The sequence below is a fragment of the Plasmodium malariae genome, assembly GCF_900090045.1.
Source record: "Plasmodium malariae genome assembly, chromosome: 7".
Lineage (NCBI taxonomy): Eukaryota > Apicomplexa > Aconoidasida > Haemosporida > Plasmodiidae > Plasmodium > Plasmodium malariae.
Window position 1 is genome coordinate 756483 of NC_041781.1, and position 26255 is coordinate 782737.

Here is a 26255-nt window from a genome sequence, read left to right on the forward strand (position 1 = left end):
AATAGTGCTATTTACAATATGGAAATGTAAAATGTTTGTATACATGCATTTGTTTATTTATTTGTTCATTTGTATATCTGTTTATTTATTTGTTCATTTGTATATCTGTTTATTTATTTGTTCATTTGTATATCTGTTTATTTATTTGTTCATTTGTATATCTGTTTATTTATTTGTTCATTTGTTTATTTGTTTATTTGTTTATTTTTGTTTAGTTACTTCTTTTGTTTAAAAATGATTTTTGATTAATGTATGTGTTTTTTTTCCATTAAACATTAAATTGTCTTGTAGCTTAAGCTCCTTTAATCCCATGCAGCATATTTAAATGGTTACCCCTCCACCACAAAAAAAAAATATAAGCATATAAATTAATTTTTACATGCATGTTTTATTATTTATTTAATTATGTTTGAGGGGAAAGTAAACCCAAATGGACGAAAAAAGAAAAAAATGGGGCAGAATAATAAAGGAAGGGTGAATAAACTTTGAAAAGGAAAAAATATTTTAAAAAAAAGAGGGAACAATTTGAAAAATGAGGGCCAAAAATTGAACAAAATAGTTAAAAATAATAAAAAAAAAAAAAATCTAACAAAATGTTCGCAAAAGGATTTGAAAAACAAAGACTTGTAAAACTACCAGAATACCAAATAAAAGTGCTACAGCTTTAAAAAAGTCTTAAGGGAAATTTAAAAATTTTCATGTGAAACGGGAAGGGGAAAAAATAGGGAACTATTATATGAAGCCATCCTCAGTTGAGATATCTCTTTCCGAATATAAGTTTTCGTATATTAGTGTTACTTAACATATCAAAAACATAATTTTTAAATTTGCACTCATTATCGTCTTTTACTTGTTCAAAGGGAGACGATGTAGCATCCATATCATGATGACCATTTATTAGTGAGTTGAACCTTGTTTGTTCTTCCTTTTTTCCATTCCCAGGTGAGTCCAGCCGCTTTAATTTTGTTATTTTCCCTTGTTCTGATATTTGAGTATCTACATGTTCATTAGTAATAATGTCATTGCAGTTTTGAAAATTTGAACGCTGCTCATCGTAAATGATAGATGAAAATAATTCGATATCATCATCCTTTGTTTTCACAAAGGACGATGGAATGTGTATTATTTTCATAAAATAAAAAAGGGACATAATTGCAATGATGAATCGATAAAACAATCCTTGAAATGTGTAGCAGTAATAGTTGGCTGATTCGGTCAGTTCACCAACACCATTGCGCTTATTAATCGTATTACTATCACAGTACTTACGACTGTTTCTAGTACTGCCACTACTGCCATTACCAATGCTATTACTGTCAATGATGCCATTATTACCGTAACTATTATTTTTTTTTTCCGAGCCTCCAACTAAATTTAGCTTCATATTCATATATTCAATAAACATACTGCACATGTTAATACTCTTCGTTTTCATATTTTGAACAATTTTAAATATGATTACGATATCCTCATTTTGACATTTATTAAATGTATCTGCAAAAGAAAAAAAAATTATTTCATTTTTTTCATCGGTTAGTTCATTGGTAATGTGAAGTATGTTCTTAGTTGGCTGAAATTTTTTCTTATTCAGATGAACTTGCTTCTCTTTAAATTTACCCTTTGAATTGATAGTATCATTTATGTCATCACAAAAAGCTCTATAATTTAATGATACACAAATATTCGGTTTGTTTATATCGTTTATGTTTAATTTGTTATAATAAAGAACATGTAACAATCTCATTTGTAAATTCGTGTTAAGTACGTCAAAAATTTCGGCACTATGGTCATGTGTTACACATATATTTGTTAATGGGAATAAATATAAGCAAGGAATTAAAAGAAAGTAAAAATATTCACAAAAATATACTAGCATAAATTCAATAAAAGTCAAGTCTACGTTGTCCAAACTTAATTTGTTCAGAAGAATTGATACGGGAATATTTTCATGTTCCCTTTCATCTTTACAGTTTTTTGAATTGTTGTAATTGCCGCCGGGATGAAGGATACCACTGTTCTGGCAGTTATGCATGGCTCTGTCATTATTAAGGAGGTCTTTACTGAGATGGTCATTACTACTAATGGTATTATTGCTGCCACTCGTGTGAACCTCACTGTTGCACATGGTATTGTGATCAGGACCTTCTTTTAACACACGTACGGAATTACCTTTGTCATTTTTGCTACCGTCCCATTTTTCATTCTGAGCATCAATATTTAAAGTGTTTAACGTTTTGCAAAGTTCAACTTTTTCATTTTCGTGTAAGAAGGGGCTTATTCCCTTACTACTTGAAACATCACTTAGTACATTATAAATATTTCTATTTAATGGGCTTATGTTTGCCATATTATGTGCATCCCCCCAATGTTTGCTCTCCTTCTCCTTCACCTCCTCTTCTTCCTTTTCTTTTTTTTTTTTTCTTCTTTTTTTTAACTCAATAGAGACATCAAGATAAGTAATTAAATAATTTAATTTGTCCAAAAAAATGGACATACTTATTGAGTATGTACGATTTCTTTTGTTTACATATTTTTCTAATTTAAATACATAAGAAACATTATTTAAAAAGTTATATATATCATTCAAAATTTTTTTAAGTACATTTATTTTAGTAATATATAGATTTATAAGTAAATCACAAATGGTATTTAAAGTTTGTTTTAACTCTCTTTCTATTTCTTCATTTGCTATTATGAGATCTTTTAAATTATGTACAGAAAATTTCTGTTCATATTTCTTAAATAACTCTTTTAAAATTTTTATTCGTTTTCTTAAAGAAGAGTAAATAGGTATATTTTTTAAAATTATATTAATAACTGCAAGGCATATATTATATTTTTTCTTTTTATATAAAAGGGAAATCATCCTTTTACTAATCGACTTAATTAAACATTTATGTAAATACAATAATACCATCTTTTTCATATTTACTAGTTCATTTTTTTTATCCTCATTTAATCTATTCTTATCTACACTATTTCCATGTTTTAGATTCTTACTTCCTTTACCGTTGTTCTTACTATTTGTATTACTACATGTGTCTAATTTTGCAACTATTTTTTCATAATTATATATTTTCATATATTCATTGTTTTTCCATTCCTTCATAAGAATCTTCAAGCAGTCCAAGTTATGTTCTACTTTCATATGAACAGACAAATTGTTTATTACATATTGCTTCAAACACTTACAATCATATATAAAAGTGTCATCCACTATTTTGTTAATTGGTGATAATCCTTCCAATAAATTATATGATGCATTATTTTGAAAATAGTAATTCTGCAAATGTTCATCAGATTTCGACCTTCTTCTAATATAGTCTGCTTGTGTCAAAAAAATTATTTCGCTCGTAGGGGTTTCCCCGTGCGGTCTTCCAAACGCACTTCCATTGTCTTCACTGTTAATGGGATTATTGTTGACACGTTTACCGTTATTATTGTTTCTGCAGTTGTTGCTGTTGCAGTTACTCTTGTTGTTTCCGCTGCTTCTGTTATTATTATTATTTCCACTATTTCCGATTCTGATGTTGTCATCCCCTTCGCAGATTCCTATGTCCTTTTCACCATTTTTGCAATTATCCATTTCCTCACTGCTCCAGTTACTATTACGGTTTCTGCTTAATGTGCATGTATCGTCTGCTTGTCCTTTTAGAGTATATGGACTTGTATCAGCATCGTAATCCTCTTTCTTACGATTCATAATTTTTTCATTTGTACCACTATCCTTACTGCTGCACTCAATGCTGCTCCTACTGTCACCCTGTTTTCCTTGTTTATAATTCGAAAAGCTAAAATACAATATGCAATTATAAAAATGCTCATTTTCGATTTTTCTTTTTTTCAAAATTTGTTGGTTTAACATGTTAGGATGTTCTTCATTGAGCCCATTAGAATTATTCTGTGGTCTTTTCTTTTTATTCTTTTCATTAACATGTGCATTTTCTTGTTTTTCATCGTTCGCTTGTATGTTTTCCATATCACAATTTTCTGCATTATCATCTATTTCTTTCATTCTATTTTGATTTTCATCTTCGAGCACTTCCTTTGGATCATTCAAAATACCTGATCTTTTTCCTTGTGCTGTTTTAGTAGCTTCTTGATCTCCTCTTCCCCGTTTTCTGCAGCTACTCAGGTTCTTACTGTTCCCCATGGATAGCTCACTTAAAATATTCAACATGTTAATATCACCTTTTGACTTCAAATGATGAATGTGCTTTTCATAAAAGTTGCTTGCATAAAGAAAGAGCGTATATTTCTCGTGGATGTACTTGACATCAATTACATTTAAGGCTTTAATTATGTCCCTTTCAAACGTGCTAAATGTTTTGGTGTACTCCTCCTCTTTTTGCTCTCCTCTTGTAGCTTCTTCCTTTTTGCATCCATCTGTTTTATGTCCATCTGTTATATTTCCACCATTATGTATAGTACCACAACTGAAGTAGGTTAAGGGAATATTTAAAAATGATAAAATTTTTTTATCATAAAAGTCGCGTATAAACATATAAAAAAAATGTTTGAGTCTTAAAAAGCCCAAATCGTGGTCCGAAATAAAAATACGATCTATTAAGTAATTATATTCCTTCAATTTTATCAACACACTATTAAAAAATGGGATAAATATAATATTTTCTATCAAATTATAATAATTTAAATAAAAATTACAAATATTCACATGTACATATTTTTTTATAAAATAGACTAAATTGCTTAAAGCTGACAATACACAATTATTAGTTATTATAACACTAATATTTATAGATGTAATTTCTTTTAAATGGGTCAGATATAGTAGGAGTGCACTAAATGTAGATGATCTCAACTGCAAATAATTTTTTATGAAAATTAGTAAAACTTCGCTTTGTTTTTTTTTTTTTCTTTTTCTTTTTTTCTTTATCGTTTTGTAAAATAAATAGTTTATATTATTTCTATCTACTTTCATGAAACAATTACCGTTTAACTCTTTTATTATTCTAATTAGTATACTTTCCACAGTGTCGTTTGAGTAAACACTAATCATACACGAAGTAATATGCTTCTGATTTTTTAGCTGGATGTAGGAAACTAAGCGATCTTCAGAGTTGTTATAAGTGAACGTGTTATCGTCACCTGTTAAGGTGGATTCTGCCCCACTGCTCGTCCTTTCGTCGTCCTCACTGCTTACATTTTTGCCATCTTCACTTCTTCTATTTTTGCCGTCTTTACTCATTCCATTTTTGCCGTCTTCACTTCTTCCATTTTTGCCGTCTTCACTTCTTCCATTTTTGCCGTCTTCACTTCTTCCATTTTTGCCATCTTCACTTCTTCCATTTTCGCATCTCCCACTACTTACTCTATGACCTCCCGCTCTATGCTTCTTACTACAACAGTTTAGCACTTTTAGCTTTGCAGCGATTATTCTGTACTGCAAGGAGTTTACGAACGGACATGTTTGCGTTTTTATAATAAGTAGGGATACCTTATCATCCTTCAAACATAAATTCTTATTTAGAAAATTCACTTCTTTGTTTATCATTTCATTTAAATAATTATAAATAAAACAATTCATATAATCATTTAGAAGTTTCCATGTTTCGTTAAACGCTTTACTCCTTAATATGAGGGAAGAAGTCTCATCGTCATCTAATACATTAATTTCTTGTATCATCTCCTTATTTTTGTTTTGTCTTAATCTGTTTATTTGCTTGTTCTCACTTATGCACTTCAAATCATTTTTTACATTTATAATTGGCAATGCGACAGATGTTGAGCATATGTTAAAATTAGCAAATACCATATCATTCAGTTTATTAAAACTTTTTCTTTTTTTCACATAATTTTTTATTTTGTGTTTGCTCAGCCAGCAACTAGAAGTTACCCGAACTCTCTCCGTCTCGTAATTCCCTCCCTCGATCATTTCGTTTCTATTCAGGAATTGGCCAGATGAGAAATTGTTGAGGTGATAACTTGTCAAGGTGGGAAGTTACCAAGAAGAGACGTTGGCAAAAATGAAACAAAAATGTGCAAATAAAAAAATGTGAACAGTTACAATAAAATAAAATAAAATTAAAACAAAGCAAAAAAAAAAAAAAAATAATAATAATAAAAATAGCGTAAAAAAAAGGAATATAAGAAAAAGGATAAACAAAGGGCTATAAAAAAAGGATAAACAAAGGGCTATAAAAAAAGGATAAACAAAGGGCTATAAAAAAAGGATAAACAAAGGGCTATAAAAACAGGATAAACAAAGGGCTATAAAAACAGGATAAACAAAAAAAAAAAGATAAAACAAAATTGACAAAGGCAAAAAGGGTGTGAACAAATTTACACATTCTAAATACTTCCCCGTGTGTTCAACGTCTGTGTGTAAATTTTGTTAAAGCCTTATTAATAACATTTATGTATGCATACATGCAAAAACAAATATACAAATACATACACATATACGCGCAATATTAATTCCTTGCCACGTTGGTACATTCTCACAGTTATTCAAAGAAAAATAAGGAAAAAATAAAAAAAAAAAAGAAAAATACTCTCATTTTTACATATATCTCTGTGTCAATTTGTGCGACAACCTATTGATATTCCAATACACCCATGTAATTTGCACAAGGGTTTTATTTCTGTTTCGTTTTGTTCCTTAGTTTCTTTGTTCATTTTGTGCCTTTTTGTTTCATATTGATTTGATTTTTTTTTTTTTTTTTTTCTTTTACCAAAAAATTGATCACATTAGCAAAGAAAAAATACGCATTTTCTTTTTCCTTCATATTTCTTTTTTCCCCTAGCACTTATCTTGGTTTTATTAGAGCACTTCTCCCATGTTCATACATAAAATTCATGCATTTTAAAAAATAAAACATAAGATTTAATAGTACTAAATAAGTACTAAACCAGTATTATATATGCGTTAAATAAGCGTTAAATGCGTATTTTATTTAACTTATCAATGATCAAATATGTGAAAATATTGAAAGTTCATCAAAACCAAAGCCACTAGCTCCTTCTTGGAAAGATTTGCTCAGCATTTTATGACCAAAAAAAAAAAAGAAAATAAAAAGATAAAAATAGGGATAAAAATTGGGATAAAAATTGGGATAAAAATAAGATAAAAATAAGATAAAAATAGGGATAAAAATAGGGATAAAAATAAAGATAAATATAAAAAGAACAATAACAATAACATAACAAAAAATTATACGAAATAAAACAACCCCAACTGATAACAGCTAACGGAATGAAAGTTCCAACAGGAAAACTGAGCTTACATAAACAAACTTGTTAACTAGCGAGATAACTAGTACGAATAATATATGGTAAAAAACATAAAAAAGTAAAAAAATTAAATAAAAAGTAGAAGAACAAATCCATAAAACGAATATAAAGTCCATTTGAAATGCAACGTGCACATGCAAATATTAAATCGTGCACAGAGATATGTTTTTTTTTTTTTTTTTCCATTTCTTTTTTTCCTTATCCTATTTCAATTTATTCCCCTTCCCGAAAATTGCGCTTCATCTTGTTAGAGACATATATCACAGCATGTCCAATTTTTATCCATCATACATTATTTCAGTGTCTGTCAGATAACTTACTTGGACAAAACAATTTCCCTATTTTCATTGGACTGAACGAAAATTCTTTGCTCGCTGTAAAATCTAGTGAGCTGTAATCTTATTTCTTCAAAACGGTCATAATGATAATTTGCGTAACTATATAAAAAGGTGATTTTCTTGTTAACATATTTAAAATTCTTTTGTTCTTGTAAAATGGAAATAAGTATTTTTGCTTTTTTTAAATTACTAGTTAAAGTATCTTTATATGTATTTAATTTTTTAATTTCTTTTTTAAACTTTCTTTTTGTTTCATATAAACATCTAAGAATTAATTCTTTTAAACTAATAATTTTAGATACATCTGTTATGACGTTATATAGAACATTTTTTTCCCTTGCCAAGTCATCTTTTTCCAAAATTCGTTCAAATAAGTTGTTTATTGTGTTCAGTGCATTTTCTTCAGGTAAGTACAGTCGATTTAACGAAACTGCTAAGTACAACATTAGATAACAAAATTCTCTGTTACTTATAGTTTTGTAATAAATACGTAATAAATAACAATAGGAATATATAATTTCAATAATTATAAAAATGACATTTTGATTTACATCCTTATTACAACATATGTGTTCAGGTACTTCCATTCTTTTTATTACACACTCAAGCCACCATGGTTCAAATTTATCTATATACAAATTCATATCATTATTTTTTAAAAATGAAAAAAATTGTTTTTTTTCTGTTTTATTCAAATTTTCTAACTTAAGTTCATCTTTTAGTGCTAATTCGGTGAGTACTTTATACCTTTTGTTGCTTATGCACCATTTATTCAGGTACTCTGAATTTTCTGCTGCTTCACTTTCGCTGCTAGCTGTTTCTTCGCAATTTGCATCATCTCCATTGTCATCGTCTCTGGGTTGCGGTAAACTACCCCTTTCTTCATCTCCGTCATGTACATGCTCATCCTCCTCATCTTCTTCATTGTCGCACTTTCCCTGTTCATCCCCACCTCTCAACTCCTCAGCCCAACCACATTTTACATGTTCGTAATTTCCCCTATCGTAACGCGCTTTACTTTTTTTTTCATCTTTCCTTTCATTCAGTATTTTACATTCACTTGTAAAATCGCTTTCCGCATTATCCTCGTAAAACTTTTTCAGTTTAAATTTAAATTCCTTTTTATCAAATTCGGTTAGTGCATTATTTCTTATATTTTCGTTTACATGTTTTTCTAAAAAATTATTAACACAATTATCATTATGATTTTGATAACACTCAAGACTGCAATAGACTATTTCACATGATGGACACACATACTGGAAAATTTTCTTTTTGCACACTTCGCATGTTTTTTTCATTGTAACAAGTTCTATCTACGAGTTTTTAACTGGTTATCATACGTCGTTTCACAAGAATATATTCATATAAATGCATTTACTTTTATGCAAACATTCATGGATATATTTATACGTACTCAAAATTTCTCTTATATGTTATGTGGATCCGCATGATAGACGTGCAGCGTATCCCTTCTAAAATATTTTATTGCATAGGAAAGGTAACTCACATCGTTTCAAAGCACTCGTATACAACAAATTAATGATAAGTAAATAGATAGAGAAAATAAAAAAAAAAAAAAAAAAAACATATATATATATATATATATATATATATCAACTCTTCTATGCCTTACAATAAACAAATAAGAGTGGTATATGTATAATAAATACTTATTGAAATAAGCCTAAATGGTATACGTTTTTATTTTGTCACAATCAAAATGAGCAGCAGTAAATTTGCATGTTGTTTTGTGCTCGCCGTATGGTTATAATTTTTCCGGTTTGGAGCTTTTATCGTCTTATAATGTATCCTTAAAAACATAAAAATAAACCCATTGATCGTTTATTTCATCAGTTGGCTTAAAAAAAAAAAAAAAAAACTGCGAAATATTTTCATCGTACACTAGATCATACTAACAATATTGATTTTACCATGTTTATAACTTTTTTTTTTTTCTCATTTCATAATTACACTAAACCAGCTTCAAACGTGTATATATATATATATATATATATATATATATGAATATATATATAAGAATATTTATTTATATACATAGTCATACATAAACTTGTCAATCATAAAACACAAACCAGTTCATAATATACCAATTCCCCTTTTCACCGATTTTCAGTTTATTAAAACGTCGAAAGGAATGGAATAATGGAATAAAATTTATTGAAAATTTAAAAAAAATGATTCTTTTTTTTTTTTTTTAAGTATGTTCACTATAAATATTCATTCTAATGACTTACATTATGCTTAAAAAGCAAAGAGAAAAATATTAATTATTTTTACCAATTTTACCACTGCAAATGACGAGAAGTAAAAAAAATGATGAAAAAAGAAAATTGCGAAAACTGACGAAGTTGAATTTTTTTTTTTTTTAGAAGTTATTAGGACATAAATATATATATATAATAATTTCAATTTTTACCAAAACGTTGTTCCGTTTTTCTTTAAATATTATATATATATATATATATATATATATTTTTTTTTTTTTTTTTTTTTTTCTTTTCCTTTTTTTACTTTACAAGCTTTTATTCCATTTTTAGTAGTACGGTAATATATCTAATTTTGAAAGTTTATTCTTTCTGTACTCGCTAATTTTTTAACAAATTATTTTGTCAAAATTTTTAAGTGACGCAATAACAACAGGAAACAAAAAAAAAAAAAAAAAATAAATAAATAACAAAATAACAAAATAGCAAAATAACAAAATAACAAAATAGCAAAATAACAAAATAACAAAATAGCAAAATAACAAAATAACAGAATTACGAAATAACACAATAGAACACTAATACAATGCTTTTACATATTCACAAAGTAAAAGGCGAAAAGTTCCATATAGTTACGCTTAGTATGGGGAGATACACACACACGTATGCATAGAAATATTCATATATATACATATATATATATATATATATATGCATATATGTGTACATTATTGCATTTCAAGGCGCTGCATTAATCGCAAGACGGTTCATGTATGATAGAGCAAAGGAAAGCTTTCCTATGTAACAATATGATTCCTCTTTATTGTTCTCATTTTGTGCAGAGGGAAAAACACAACATCAATCCAATTACACATTTAGTATGATGCTTTTTTTAGATTAAAAAAAAATAATAATAAAAAAGAAATAATTATATATATAAATAAATATACAAATAAATAAATATATAATTAAATAAATTAATATACAAATAAATAATTATATAAATAAATTTATAAATAAAGAAATATATAAGTGAATGTATATATAAATAACTAAATAAGAAAATGAAGACTAAGTAAAATAATTTAGGATTACATCATACTTGTTTGTTGTTTTTTTTCTGTGTGTATTTTTTTTTTTTTTTTTTTTTGTGGCTAGGGCATTATTTATGATCTTTAGCAATTTTGGCCATATGATCGACACAAAAGTCATAATTAAAAGAACAAATAAAGCAAATATATTTTGTTTGTTGAACGCGAATTTAGGGAAATAGGAGAAGAACATAACTGGCTCTATTTGAAATATATTAGTATGATTCAAAAAACGTAATGCAAATAGGTTATAGAAATAGGTATAGCATGATATAATCAAATAGGATGAAGTGAAGGAGAACACAAAATTCTGAGCTTTTTTGGCTGGGAATATATTACATATCATTAAAAAAAATATAAAGGATGCTATAAGTAGTAAAACAAGTATACAAATCAAATGTACCAACAAATCATTCTTTATATGTCTTACTAAATATACTAATACCTTTGATGAACAAATAAAGTGATATAGAATATTTCCAATTAACAAAGATTCTGAATAAACAATTAGTACCCACCCGATTGGTTCTTTTTTTATTTTAGTATTTTCCAAAAAATATATATTTGCACAAGGGTTCATTGAGATAGAAAAGAAATAAAATGTTAAAATTAGACAAACAAAAGAACTTAAAATGGCTGGAAATAATACTAGAAGACTTTTTAATATAACGAAAAAAGTGAACAAAGTTGATATTTTAGGTATATATTCCTTAGCTACATGTTTCCCCTTTATATATCCTTGGCATACAGTCTTTATACTAAATAAATACATAAAAGATAGTACAAGAATTAAAAAAATATTATCATATATTTGAGGTATATATGTTCCTTTGTATATAATTTCCATCCCATATTCTGCTTTGTCACTAGGGGTAAAATAAAATCTGATACTATTATTTATGCTATCTCTAATGTTACTTATATGGTAAGGTTCTGGTATTCCTTTAGTAATGTCTTCTTTTTCGCCTAAATTTTTATTTAAAAAAAAATCATTTTTAGTTATTTTGTTCCATTCCTTTATTTCTATATGTGAATTATTACTGAACTCCTTTTTATTCCTATATTCATTTTCCTTTTCAAATTCTATTCCATTTAATGCTGATAAAGCTAATTCTATATTTATATTCTTTGATGGTTTAAATAAATAACCCTCATTTATTTTCAATTCACTTATTCTAACATGACTGTCCTTAAAAAAATTAAATGACCTTAAATTATTATTAAAAAATAATTCATCAATGTTGTAACCTGAATATATCTCACACAATAAAATAATTAAACAAGTTATTACCGCCACATTTTGATAATAATTTCGCGCCATTTTTCCTCCCCTATAAAATTTGAAAAATTTATGTTAATCTAAATAAATGTTCGAATAGAGCACAACGTGGTCTTGATATGTCTATGTATGTTCATTTGTTCTTTCTGACAAATGCCCAGAGAAAGGAAAAAAAAAAAAAAAAAGAAAAAACGCACACACACACACATAGGAGAAATCGCCAAAATGCAAAAATAAAAAAATGTTATAACACGGAAAGAAAGACAAAGTTTTGTGTACAGAACAAAAAGCTAGAAAAAATGCAAAATTTAACGTACGAACAAGCTTAAAAAAAAAGAAAATTGCATAATACGGAAGTACTCAAATTTTATTTTTGAAAAAAACGAACATATATAGGCAGTGACATAATGCTTCGCGTAACTGAAGCCAAATAAATTTTTTTTTTTTTTTTTTTTTTTTTTTTATATCTGGAAAAAAATATATTATAAATAATATATGTGTACGTATATATATGCAAATATATATATAGGTATATGTATATATGTGAGGGTTAATATATTTCTTCCTGGATTTTATCCATTTGTGTACACACTTAACAGTTAAGCTCACTTTACCAATTCTCAAAGAGCTGTCTTTTTTTTGAATGTTTTGAAAACATGCATGCTCTGTTGGAAGAATTATTCTAAACATTTTCAACTAAACGCAAAAGTATACAAATGAGACGCTACTTAATCATTTAATGCGGTTTGTACGATAGCAGCTTTTGTTATTACTTACATTACATGAGATCTTCATGATGTCTATATATATATATATATATATATATATATATATATATATATATTCTTTTTTTGATTTGTATATATAAATTACAAGTACTAAGGTTTATTTTTACTAAAAAGGATTTTTTATTTAACGTTTTGTTGAAATGACTTCATAGAGACGTAGTAATGGATTCATAATAATGCGATGATGATGCCACAATTATTTCTTAACAGTGTTATAATTACTTGTATGTAAAAACAAAATTACTTCTTATGCTTATGTTTTTATGTAGGGAGGAGTTTATAACATACTCTGTACTACGCTTGTTTACACAGTGCATTTAAGTGAATATATCAGGTAACGGAATAAAAGAGTTGGAATTAATATATACTAACACAACATATATAAAAGTGCATACATTAACGTCCTTATATGCACATACATATATACACGTATACATAAGGGTATACGTTTTTTTCTTTTTTATTTGCTGCATTTTGTGCTAATCCTGGACACATAAAAAGATCAATTATTTTAAAAAAATTTCATTTCTGATTTTTCATCATACCGCTTACCAGTATTTATTTATAAAAAAAATAAAATAAAATAAAAAATACATATATACATATATATATATGCATAACACGTTATTTTGGATTAAAATATGTCTTTACAAAATGAATAAAAATAAGGACAAATAAATAAAAAAAAAAAAAAATTAAAAAGACTATTTTAAATTGCAGATAAATATATTAAAAAATAAAATAAAAAATTGCACGAAGTTATTCAAATATATAATAAATTATATTTGCGATGATATATATACACATGTGTATGCACATGCGTAGACTTTCCATTCGAACTAGGCTTCTTTTGTTTTCTTATTTACTTTTTTACTTTTACAGAGTCCTAGCAATTTACATATAATGAAAAGTACTTGAAGAAACCATAACAATAATAATATATAAATAATAATATGCATACATATCTTGGCTTGGGTTTTATATGTAAAGGTCGCAAATTCATCATTTATTACATGTAAATTTTTCGATTTTTCATATATATTTTTTTTTTTATTAAAAACTTGATTTGCTATTAAAACCTCCACACCATGGGAGTCATGTACACATGTTTTAATATTTATTTCATTTTCGTTCTTGTAATTAATATTAACTGAACCAAAATTGTTGAATCCGTATATTTTATTTAACTCAAATGAACTTCTTTTATTAAATATATTTGTAGAAAGGTAAATAAAATATTTATTTACATAACTTAACAAATTTTCTTGATTTACACTACTGCTTGTAACTTCTACAATATTTTCTTCATTTCCAATAATACTGGCAAAATGTACATCACCACTTAAAAATATTAAACCTTTTGGTTTTGTCTTTTTTATAACACTTTTTAATCGTTTCAGCGCGAATGGCATTAAACCCCAATTTTCATTCATTACGTGATTAGAAAAAATCTGAAAAATGTTCAAAAAGGGGAAAAGATGTGTACAAACGAAAAGAAGAAAAAATTACATGAACAGATCAGTCGAAACGACAATTATTTTGTTTCTTTTATTTATTTTTTTTGCTTATTTTTTTTGTTTATTTTTTTTTTATTTTTTTTGTTTATTTTTTTTGTTTATTTTTTTTTGCTTATTTTTTTTGTTTATTTTTTTTTATTTTGTTTGCTTATTTTTTTTTGTTTATTTTATTTATCTTTTTTTCTTCTTTTTTTCCCTCAGCAAGTAGCTCCATACCTGTATAGATGAAATTACGATATGTGCACGTGCTTTCGAATTGGTTAGCTCCTTTTCTAGCCATTTCCACTGTTCATTTCCTAATATATCGTTTTTGCTATTGTGGTACAAACCAAATAATGCTGCATGAAAACGCACAAAGAAGGATATAAATATGTGTATGATATGATCTTTGTACGAATCAGGAGCATAAAAGGGATAAGGGTCTTTATTATATCTTGTGTCTAAAATAATTATCTTCACTTGATTGTTTTCATCGTTTGGGTCTATATACAATTTTGATACATATGCTCCATTTCTTTTATATCTTATATCACTTTTGTCTACATTTAAATAGTCTAAATATTTTGTTTTACTTTCCTTTTTATATTTATATAAACGATCTCCATTGTTTTTATTATAATCATGATCATCATATATACCATCAATAACAAACTTTTCCTTTAATCTTAAATAAAATGAGTCATTCTTAATATAATTATAAACTTCATCCAAACACTTCAATTCACTACATTCTGAATAAAAATAATCCCCTATCCACAACATCAGTTGAGGATTCCTTTTTTCTACTGCTTTTAGTAACTCTTCATTTACTTTTCCCTTTTGATAGTTACAGCTTAAAAAAACAAAATTTGTTAATTTTTCATGAATTATTTGGTCTGCTTGTCCACTCACACATTTAGTAAACGCGAAAAATACTAAAAACAATTTTATACAAATTTTCATTCTTCAAAAAAATAAAATAAAAAATATAAAAAATACAACAATATAATACGATATAATGCAAAATTAAGCAATATAATGCGAAACAAAGTAGAACAAAATGGTAAGGCACAACTATACATATAAAAATCCTATTCTAATAAATATGAATAAGTATATAAAGAAAACATAAAAATCATAAAAAGTTTAAACAAAAAATGATTTTTTTTGCAAAAATTTAATTAAAATTAATCAACATCTTACAGCGATTAATATTCACGGTGGGGTAGAGGAAAAAATATGTAACACATTTATGTTTCTATAAATATTTGTGTATACGTATGTCTAGGTACGTACGTGTGTTTATATATATATACCTATATACGCTTTCGTATATATATATATATATATATATATATATATATACATGTTCTTACGTATGTATGAACGTGCAAGGACGATATAAAGCATAAACGAGCGAACAATCACAGATTAATAAAGAACCTTCATATAGTACAGTTTTGTACATGGAAATTTATTATATTATTTTATTTATATATTTTTTTTTTTTTTTTTGACGTAATTTTATTAACATATATATATGAATGGGAAGTTAATTAATTGTTCAATGGAAACATCACATTTTATCTGTTGCATAAGTATTCAATATTAAAATGAAAAATGTGTAAATATAGAAAATAAGTAAACGTGTAAATATGCAAAATTATATATATATCACCTAAAATTTTATGTTACCTTTAGTAAATAATAATAAAAATCGCATGTTACAATACACGTACAAGTATGTATTCATATACATTTTGAGCGAATATAGACATACACATAATGATGATATTGTTGTACAAGTTTGTGTATTACTGTTAAAATGAAAGGTTACTAAAATGTAAAATAAAAAATGTAAATTGAAAATAAGTAAGGAAGTATTTAACGTAAAAGGAAAAAATTCATTTTCAATAAACTCTTGAAATATATAAAAAAATGTCCTAAGACAAATACGTGTATATAAACCTTCAATAACATTTAATCAGTTTTTTAAACATTATAATAAAATATTTACATTAAATTAGGGGTAGAAAAAAAAAAAAGAAGTGAATTACAAAAGAACAATAATATGAAAAATGGTAAGAGAAAAGAAAATTTTTTAAATCATCACATATAAGAATATTTCCCTTTTTTCTGTTTTTTTCCTTAATATATTTTTCTTTCCTTTTGCTTATATACGAAAGATAGTTTACTTCTTCAAATGTAAGATGTACCACATTGTAAATTATTAAGAATATTTTATACATAAATATATATACATGCATACATACATACATATGCGTATATATACTTACATATACAAATATATATACTTACATATACATACATATATACGTATGTATATAATGCATATAAGCATACATATATACATTCATATATCATAACAAAAGCATTTGTATATTAATTTTAACATTAATTCCTGTATCTTTTTGTTTTTCATAAAATAATTATTTTTTGCAGTATGATATATATATATATATAAACGTAAAAATGGTAAAATTAATTTAAAAGAGTAATAAAAACATAGCAATATGAGATCATACTATATATAATTTTATGTAGTAAATTTTTTCCCAATGCATATCTGGAATTAGATATTGTATGTATATGTGTATCAGAATCATTTATATGTTAATATTTATTGAAGAACATAATTTTTTTTTTTTTTTTTATTTTATTTTATCTTGTAATATATTATATTGTACTATACTGCATTTATTTGTAAATACTGCATTTATTTGTATATACTGCATTTATTTGTAAATACTGTATTATTTTGAACTATTTTAAAACAATTTTTTAATTTAAATAACATGGAAAAATGTGCATTCGAAAAAATATTTTTTAAAATTTTATACGCATAAATCTGTTATTTTTTTTTATATATGAAATGAATTAAAAAAAAAAAATAGCTTAAGTACAAAGGCAAAAAAGGAATTAAAATCATTTTTCAAATTTATTTTTTGCCGCAGGTGTATACTAATTGACCATAAAGAATTATTCATTATATTATACTATTAAATGAAAAAAAAAAAAAAAATCTTTATAGTATCATCCTTTTAACAATTTTATGGTTTTTATATATAATTTCATTTTATCGTTCTTATTACTGAACCAAAGCAAGTTCTCTTACCATGCTTCCTTAAACGTTTATACGTACATATAATATAAATAAATATATATTTATATATATATATATAAATATAATTTATTTATAATAATGTACGTTTATAATTGGTATATAATATACAGTTTAACACAGATTATAATGTTTGCTTATTTGAAATTATGAAAAATTTATAAATGCTATTTTTACACTACCCCTTTTTTGATTTATATTATGTTATTATATTAACATATGAATATTAAGACCCCCTTCTTTGGGATTGACTATAAAAAATACCATGTATTTGTGGATAACATTTAAGTAGTTCATATATATATGTATAAGTATATATAGGTTAGAATTATTTCTTTTTCACCTTTTCACATTTGTACAGTTATATGACAAATATGTTAATATTTTTTATACAGCTTATATATATGTATAAATTTATATTTGTTTTTAATGTATTATAACCATATAATGCAAAGTGAGCAAGTCCATAATTCGAACAATTAATTTAAACAAATTTTTTTTTTTCGTACGTCCGTGAAAAAAACTAAATTAAAATGTTTTAATGAAGAAAACTAACTGAAAAAAATAGAAAAAAACTGAAAGAAGACTGAAAAAAAAATTAGTAATCTTTCTAATAAAAAAAAAAAAATGAATTACCAGAATTTGAAATGTTCAGAATTAAAAGATTTATTAGCCAAAAGGGGGCTACCGTCGCATGGAAAGAAGGTAACGCTATGCATATTGTTATATATACATATATATATATATATATATATATATATATATATATATATATATATGTATAACATATTTAAAAAAAAAAAATATATATATATAAATATATATAATATTAATATATATATTCCACGAGTACATTTATATACATACATTACAATTACATGTATAATTGCACTCCAATGAGAGTACTTAAGTGCATTATGAACTAAAAAATTAATTATACAAATGTTTAAGTCAAATATAATTATATTTCACCTTTGTACGTCCAAAACATTTAGAAAAAAGCGTAATATTTTTTTTACCTTAGTTACAGTTGTGCAAGTTCTGTTAATATGTAATAAAGTACATATATGCATGTACCTGTACATACATATGCATATATATATATATATATATATATATATATATTTATAATAATAAATATGCTGCACCATTTAGGTTATTCAACTAGTATTATAAAATTTTAATATCATTAATTTTTGTGCTTTTATACCATTATTATTATTATTTGTGCAATTACCCAATTCCACCCCTCAACATTTTATTGTTTTTTTCAAATTCGTAATTTTGCTTAGAATGAATTATTGGAGAGGTTATTAAAGTATGAAGAAAAGGGTAACATAAGTCCATACATATTAGATAAACATAACACGAATTCGAACGATAGCACAAATATTAAGGTGTTAGTTGATCGAACTGACGATAAGATCAGGAATTCAGAAATAAATCGAGTGTCCAATAATACAAAAGGCGATAGAGGACAAGGAGAAGGAGTTGAAAAAAGTAATTACAAATCATCATATGTTGGTGGAGAAAATAAAAAGAAAATATTAACAGTTAATCATAAAGAAGACGAATTTAATAAAGAAGGATTAAATAAAATGAAAGATTATTTTAAAAATATATTAACAGTCAATAATAATGTAGAGGGTTCGAAGTATTATGAAAATATCCCATCCAAGAATGATGAAAAAATGAATGAAAATATAAATTCAAATATGAAAGACAACAATGAAGAAGGAAAGAAAACCAAAATCGTAATTCCTGAAATAACCTTTTCAGAATCATCCTTATCCAACAAAAATACATTACAAAAGAATGTAATTGTCCCTACTGCAGGTTGGATAAAGAGGAAGAACCTCACCCCTTTTATCATTTTAATTTTTTTCATTTGTACCATGTGCGTATGTGTGCAAGAACTTCTCTTATTCGCTGTACTGTTTTGCAGCTCATGTTTGTTCTCTTGTTCGTTTGTTTAATTTTTTTTTTTTTTTTTTTTCAAAGGTGATGATAATCTTTACCTAACGGAGGAAAAAAAGCGGGAGCTACGAAAAAAGAGATTCGGTAATATAGTACGCATATTCATTGGAAAATTGATTAGTTATTCTTTATATTTTGTTTTACATCCCCTTTTTTTCCCCCCTTTTCCTTCAGGTGCTGTGTCAACCGACGAGGCCCTTGAATCAAGAGCAAAGAGGTTACTAAAAAGGAGGAAAAGAAATGAAAAAATGAATTTAAAAAAGAAAAAGGAAAAGGAATATGAAAAAGGGAAATTAAAATGAAAAAGGAAAACACATTTAATGCATTATGTGAACGATACAAAATTTAGTTTATTTTTTTGTACCACATGTATCAAGGGTCTAATTTTTTTAATTCCCCACATGTTAATTTTCCCATTTTTGTTTTATAGATTTTGCATTGTAACACATAAAATGGAAGAGGAGAATAAAAAAAAAAGAGCAGAGCGCTTTGGACTGAACATGGTTAATTAATTATCCATACATTTTATATACCCTTTTTTGGAAATTTGGTGTCTTTGTTTTTACAAATTCATTTAATTGCTACATTTTTTATTAAAATATTATTAACTGTACATTTTTTTTTTATTTTGATTGAATTAATTGTTGTATGTCCATTTTGCCCTTTTAGGGAAAGCTGAACGATTTCGAAACAAAAAAGAAAAGGGCTGAAAGATTTGGGTTACTGAAAGAGGTAAGCGAAAAATTGTGTTGAGTGAATGAGCATAATTGAGCATTTGTGTATATATATATATATATATATATATATATATATATATATGTATAAACACATACGGATGTGTGTGTGTGTGTGTGTATAAAATGAAGTCTTGTTAAAAAACAATACCTCGTATCATTCCTGCCGTATTCGTATATTTGCCATGTTTTATTTCCCCCCGGTGTTTTGTACAACACTTTTCCCTTTTTCCATACCTTTCTTTTTTATGTTCATAATTTAAATATTATATTATTTATTTTATTCCTTTATATAATCGCAGAGTGACAAATTAAAGGCGAGGGCCCTTCGATTTGGAGTAATACAGGAGCAACAGTTAAAAAATTTAAAGAAAAAATTAGTTTACACATAAGGAAAATAAAAAGAAGAAAAAAATAATTGTTTCTCATAATTTTTTTATTACTTTTTGTGTGCATCGTTTTATATGAATCTTTATATGTTTATATAATTTGTATAAATTTTTCTCATCATATCTGTTGTATTTTATTTTGTTTCATTTTTTTTTCGAATAAAAAAAAAATATATCTTATGTTTTTTATTTTATCAGTACATCCACCTTAAACATTTTTTGTGACATTTATCTTTTTGAATAAGTGATGAGGGAAATTAATACTTCGGCATGTTAAAAATATATTATATATTAATATATTAATATGCTAACATAATAATATGCTAACATAATAATATTTGAACATGTTAATTTGCCTGTGTGTTAGTAGGCTACCTTTTTAATGTGCTAAAATATATCGTTACTGTTTCTCGCACAATTTCGGCAATTTTTTTACCGTAAAAATTCTTCCTTTGGTAATGGAAATTATACATGGATAGATACATAAATAAATAAATAAAATATATAATATATATATGTATGTATTTTTTTTTCCCTTTATTAATATGTTTGCTACAAATATAAGAACACTAATTTAGAATTGCCTGCTTTTATTACTTTTAATTTTTTTCTTTTAAAAAAGACACCCGCGAGGGATCTATACAGCATTTGCAAAAATGAAAAACAAAAAATAAATAGGAAAACAATAAAATAGCAATATAAAAAATAATATTTCGAAAAAGTGCGTTATAACGTAAAATACTATAAAATAATGTGAAGCAAAGTGGTACAATTTTGTTTATATGCATATGATTATTATCCCAAAGGGGGAAATAAAAAATGAAACTAAATGGATCATGTACACCTTTCCTATTAATTTATCAGTAGAGGAATGAATAAGCTTGTAAAATTGGAAAATTCGTTTTATTTTTTAATATATATATATATATATATATATTTTTTTTTTTTTTTTTTTGTTTCTCTCCCGACTTCTCCCTACGTTCTAACATACTTTAAATTGTTTCCTTTTTTTTTTCTTTCCTTATTTTTTATATTTTTCTCCAATTTTTTTGCTTTTTTTTCTCATTTCTCTTCCCCTTTTTTTCCCTATTCCATCACTGTATGTGTACCATGTCTACCATTAGATGGGTACACAGGAAAGATAAAAATTCCGAAAAAAGAATAATTTCTTTAAATGAAATAAAAGAAAGATATCTAGTTGATCAAATAAAACAAAATAAAGACACAAAAAAAAATGGGGACACTTACTACAAAAATGTAAATATACAAGAAAAGGAGAAAAAAAAAAAAAAAAAAGGATTTATAAGTTTTTACAAAAAAAGAGATAAACATGATATAAATTTAGAAAAAGAATATTCATCAAAATATATAGAAAACGTCGGATTTAATAAACAAAGATGTAATGAGAAAAACCAAGGAGACAAAAAGGGTAATTATATTTTAGGGGAAAAAACAAAGGTGCTTAGAAATGGAATCTCACCATTTTGCAGCGATAGGATTATAGGAAGTGGTCAGGAGGGAGAGGAAGAGGGGCATAATGAGGAGTATGAGTATGATGATAAGGATGACGATGAAGATGAAAAACATAAGAACCTCGTCTTCTTTGCCAATAGAAATGAGCACACGCCATCAGAGATGGAGAATGAGGGAGATGCACAAACGGATCGCGTGAACATATATTTAGATATCAACATTCATAGGGATAAGAAAATGAAAAAAAAAAAAAAAGAAAAAAGTGAAGAGTACAAAAGTTGTGGAGAAGATACACATCATTATAAAAAAAAAATTCTTGACAGTAATTTAGACTGGGGTGTTCTAGAAAATAAGTTAAAACAGAAATGCCCAAATTTGTTCACGCAGAAAAATTTACGCACTGGAAATTCATACCTAAGCGACTCTTTCATTCAACATGGCCTAAAAAAAAAATATGGGCTGAGTGAATATGTTAAGGGGATGAATCACATGGAGCACAGACAGTTACATCCCCCTGGAGGCGATTACACGGATGGATACGAAGACGAGTATAAATATGAGGACAGGTACGAACATGATGACGAGTATCAGTTTGAAAAAGGGAATTGTCAGAATGAAAATGGTGTAAAGTGCACCTACAACAAAGCATTGAAGAGAAATAACTATCATTATGATTATAAAAAGGGAGGATACCATCCCAAATTCAAAGATATGAGCAGTGAGCATTTTGAGGGGGGGCATAACCCCTATGATAAACATGGGGAAAATCTATGCGGTAAAAAAAGTAATCATATTCAAGGGTGGGAAAAGACATACCATAATCATAGGTATAGGATAAAGGAAAAAAAAAAATATCCCTTAAAAAACAGCGAAAAGGCTGGAAGTGATCAGAAGTATTACTGTAAAGAAAACGAAAGATATTACAATAAAATGGAAAAAAAAGAAGGTTATATATGTAATGAAAAAAGTATGTACGATTTTATTGAGGAGAGGAATAAGGGCATAAATAGAATTACGAAAAACAGAGAAAATATTATGAACAACGTTAATATCAATTATGAGATAAAAAAACATAGTCCTACAATTTCATATCACTTTTCGCCTGACTATAATAAACTAGAGAATAATAATATAAAAAAAACTTTTGACAATAATAAAATTTTTTATAACAAAGAACAAATTTTAAATAAAAATTTTTTAAGTTATAAAAATAAAAGTCATAAAAATATTATTTTGTCTGCTAACTTGTTAAGTAACGTTTTTTGTAAAAAAATAGATATATATTTTGCTTTTTTTAAAAGAGCAACCTTAATAAAAAACATTCAACGAGTATACAAAAAATATACCAAGATTACGGATCAAGATAGTACACAATTTAAAAATGATGAACATAATTTTTTATTTGAAAAAAGGACGAAAAATGATAGGAAAGAGGTTATTTCAGAGACGCACAAGTATGAAGCGCACACTAATGTTTTTAAAAACAAAGTAGAGTGGGAGAGAAAGACGGAGGGACTTCCTGCTCATTCACTAGATAGAAAAGAAATAAATATAATAAATGAACAAGACAATAAAAGAAATGTACACTCGAAGGAAAATAACAGTATGAGAATGGTATTATTACCAAAAAATGCATTATTTACAGATAATGGTGTGGTTTATAAAAATGGGCAAGTTGCACATAGGAGCACACCAGGATACAAAGATTTTGAACAAGTGAAAAACATCTATAAAAGGAAAGTATTAACTAACACATTAATCGATAGCTTCAACGATGTGGACATAAATGATCAAAGAAGAAAAAAAAAATACTTGAAATTTTTTGTTATTTTACTATCTGTCTTTTTAAAAAAGTACATGCACAAGCAGGTATCGAAGTTCTTTTCTGTTATTGGATTATTCCGATGGGAAAAGCAGGTGACTAAAATGGAGGAAAATTGTCCAGTTGTATTCGCTTAAAACCAATACATGTACACATGCGCAGTTGCAAAAATAAGTCTCAAATGGATTACAAGTTTGGCTCAATGTAAAAAGGAAAAAAGGAAGAAAAAAAGAGCAAAAAAAGAGCTAAAAACGAGCGAAAAATGAGCAAAAAAAGAGCTAAAAACAAGCGAAAAATGAGCAAAAATTGTTTAAAAAAACAGAAAAGAAAATCCAAAACTGTAAACGCATCAGCTGATGCGTCTCGTTACAAAAAGTATTAAACTACATTTTTATGCTCACTTGTTTATTCTGTAGGTGGAGAAAAGGGCCATAAGGAAGTTTATCAATGTGCGAATCTACTCCTTATCTTTAATAGAGAGTGTTTTAAGTAAGGTACGAATAAGAGCAGTGAAATTTTACTTTGGTGAGCTAAAAAAAGAGAGGATGCAACATAAAGATAGACAAGAGATAGGGGAAGGAGAACAAGAATGGATAGCCAGTATGGAAAAAAAAAATAACAACATTTACGACATCGAGAAGCAACTAAAAAGCAAAAGGTACAAGTCGAAACGAAATTACGGAAATTCATGTTTTGGTAAACCCAAGATATACCGAACGGACGATTTCACAATTTTTTATAATAAAAAAATGTTAAGGGAAAAGGATGAAACATTACAAAATTGTTTATTAAGGTCAAAATCTGATTCTTTAGTAGAATTTTTAAATAGTTCCAAAATGAATAAATATTCAAAAAGTGGATCTAACGATATTTCTAATAGCATTATGAACATGGATAACATTAAAAGTTCTACACTACTTGAACGTTTCTTCACAGCTAATTACAACGTAAATGATAAAAATATACATAAGGAAGTATGTAAAAGCAAAATACATTTATCTTATTATGAGCATGCTATAGATGACTCAAAATATATATATAGCAGTGTGCACTATAAAGGGAATAATAATAAAAAAGAAATACACACAAAGCATTTCAAAAAGGAGACTTACAATAATGGAGTATTAAGCAATATTCACTTGGTTGATACTCATCATGATGTGTGCAAAAATTTGGGAGGTGGTATCAATATGGGCATCATCAATATGAGCGGAATCAATGAGAGTAGCATCAATGAGAGTAGCATCAATGAGAGTAGCATCAAATGTGCAGACAACCACTTTGCGAACATGATGGACGAAATCGAACGCTTAAATGACGTAGCTCAAGAAGTATGTGATACAAGTGATGAGGATGAAAATGACAAGAACTGTAGAATTTTTTTTAAAAATATTAAGAAACAGCTAAAATTAAATTACGCAAATACCCAAGATACTAACACAAAAAGGGACAAAGATTTAAGCTTAAGTGACTTAAATAGTACATTGGACTTATGAAAAATTAAAAAAAAAGAAAAGGAAACATATTAATTTTAATTAAAATAAAAGAAACAGATACCATAATAATTTTGTTACCTGTTTGAAATTCTTAAGGGACGCAAATTTGCACTTAATAACTTTACTAGAAAAGCTAAAAAGTGCAATATGTCTTTGAGATGCCCATACGGAAGGAATTTTCTTTTAATAACGTTTTTGTTACAATTTATTACTTGCTGTTACATGCTCTCACTTTTTGTTTCTTTTTTTTGTTTTTTTGCTCTTTTATTTTATCAGTTTTTATATTTTTTGTTTCATTTTATTTTATTTTATACCTTATTTTATTCCTTATATTATATTATATTATATTTTATTTTGTATTTCATTGTGTACTTTATTTTGTATATTATTTTTATTTTATTTTTCATTGTTGCGTGCCTCCTTACCATTTAAAATAAAAATTAAATTATTTTTTGACAGTGCCTCTGATTAGCATTTTTTTCCAACGACACTGACTTGAACTGTGTATACATATATATATATATATATATATTTATATATATATTATTATTATTTTTTTTTTTTTTTTTTTTTTTGTTCTAGTCAATTTACAAAAATTTACTGAAGAGAATTTTCCCTAGAAAAAATTGTACCAAAATTATACCTTTATATTTATTTAAACAGAGTTTAATTTTCTTTAAATTTTATTCCATTTGAGCTATTACTGCGTGAACTCTTTTTTCTTTTTCATTCTTTTAATATTTATAAA

The 26255-nt window shown here is 26.3% G+C and overlaps 6 protein-coding genes across 6 annotated transcripts; 2 read left to right on the top strand and 4 right to left on the bottom strand.

The window, feature by feature from the left end:
- Positions 1-748: 748 nt before the first annotated feature.
- PmUG01_07023600 (conserved Plasmodium protein, unknown function) lies at positions 749-5896 on the bottom strand (the record flags this gene model as incomplete). Its single annotated transcript, XM_029003971.1, has 1 exon — positions 749-5896. One exon carries the CDS (start codon positions 5894-5896, stop codon positions 749-751), a length of 5148 nt encoding a protein of 1715 aa, XP_028860707.1.
- A 1674-nt stretch (positions 5897-7570) lies between these two features.
- On the bottom strand, positions 7571-8893 carry PmUG01_07023700 (zinc finger protein, putative; the record flags this gene model as incomplete). Its single annotated transcript, XM_029003972.1, has 1 exon — positions 7571-8893. The coding sequence occupies one exon, from the start codon at positions 8891-8893 to the stop codon at positions 7571-7573; it is 1323 nt and encodes a 440-aa protein (XP_028860708.1).
- A 1998-nt stretch (positions 8894-10891) lies between these two features.
- PmUG01_07023800 (conserved Plasmodium protein, unknown function) lies at positions 10892-12232 on the bottom strand (the record flags this gene model as incomplete). The annotated part of the gene is made up of 1 exon (XM_029003973.1): positions 10892-12232. One exon carries the CDS (start codon positions 12230-12232, stop codon positions 10892-10894), a length of 1341 nt encoding a protein of 446 aa, XP_028860709.1.
- A 1585-nt stretch (positions 12233-13817) lies between these two features.
- PmUG01_07023900 (alkaline phosphatase, putative) lies at positions 13818-15437 on the bottom strand (the record flags this gene model as incomplete). Its single annotated transcript, XM_029003974.1, has 2 exons — positions 13818-14429; positions 14712-15437. The coding sequence occupies 2 exons, from the start codon at positions 15435-15437 to the stop codon at positions 13818-13820; spliced, it is 1338 nt and encodes a 445-aa protein (XP_028860710.1).
- Positions 15438-18243: 2806 nt separating this feature from the next.
- On the top strand, positions 18244-20719 carry PmUG01_07024000 (SAP domain-containing protein, putative; the record flags this gene model as incomplete). The annotated part of the gene is made up of 7 exons (XM_029003975.1): positions 18244-18321; positions 18909-19452; positions 19618-19677; positions 19768-19810; positions 20024-20096; positions 20263-20325; positions 20630-20719. 7 exons carry the CDS (start codon positions 18244-18246, stop codon positions 20717-20719), a joined length of 951 nt encoding a protein of 316 aa, XP_028860711.1.
- A 1107-nt stretch (positions 20720-21826) lies between these two features.
- PmUG01_07024100 (conserved Plasmodium protein, unknown function) lies at positions 21827-25507 on the top strand (the record flags this gene model as incomplete). Its single annotated transcript, XM_029003976.1, has 2 exons — positions 21827-24106; positions 24428-25507. The coding sequence occupies 2 exons, from the start codon at positions 21827-21829 to the stop codon at positions 25505-25507; spliced, it is 3360 nt and encodes a 1119-aa protein (XP_028860712.1).
- Between the last annotated feature and the right edge of the window lie 748 nt (positions 25508-26255).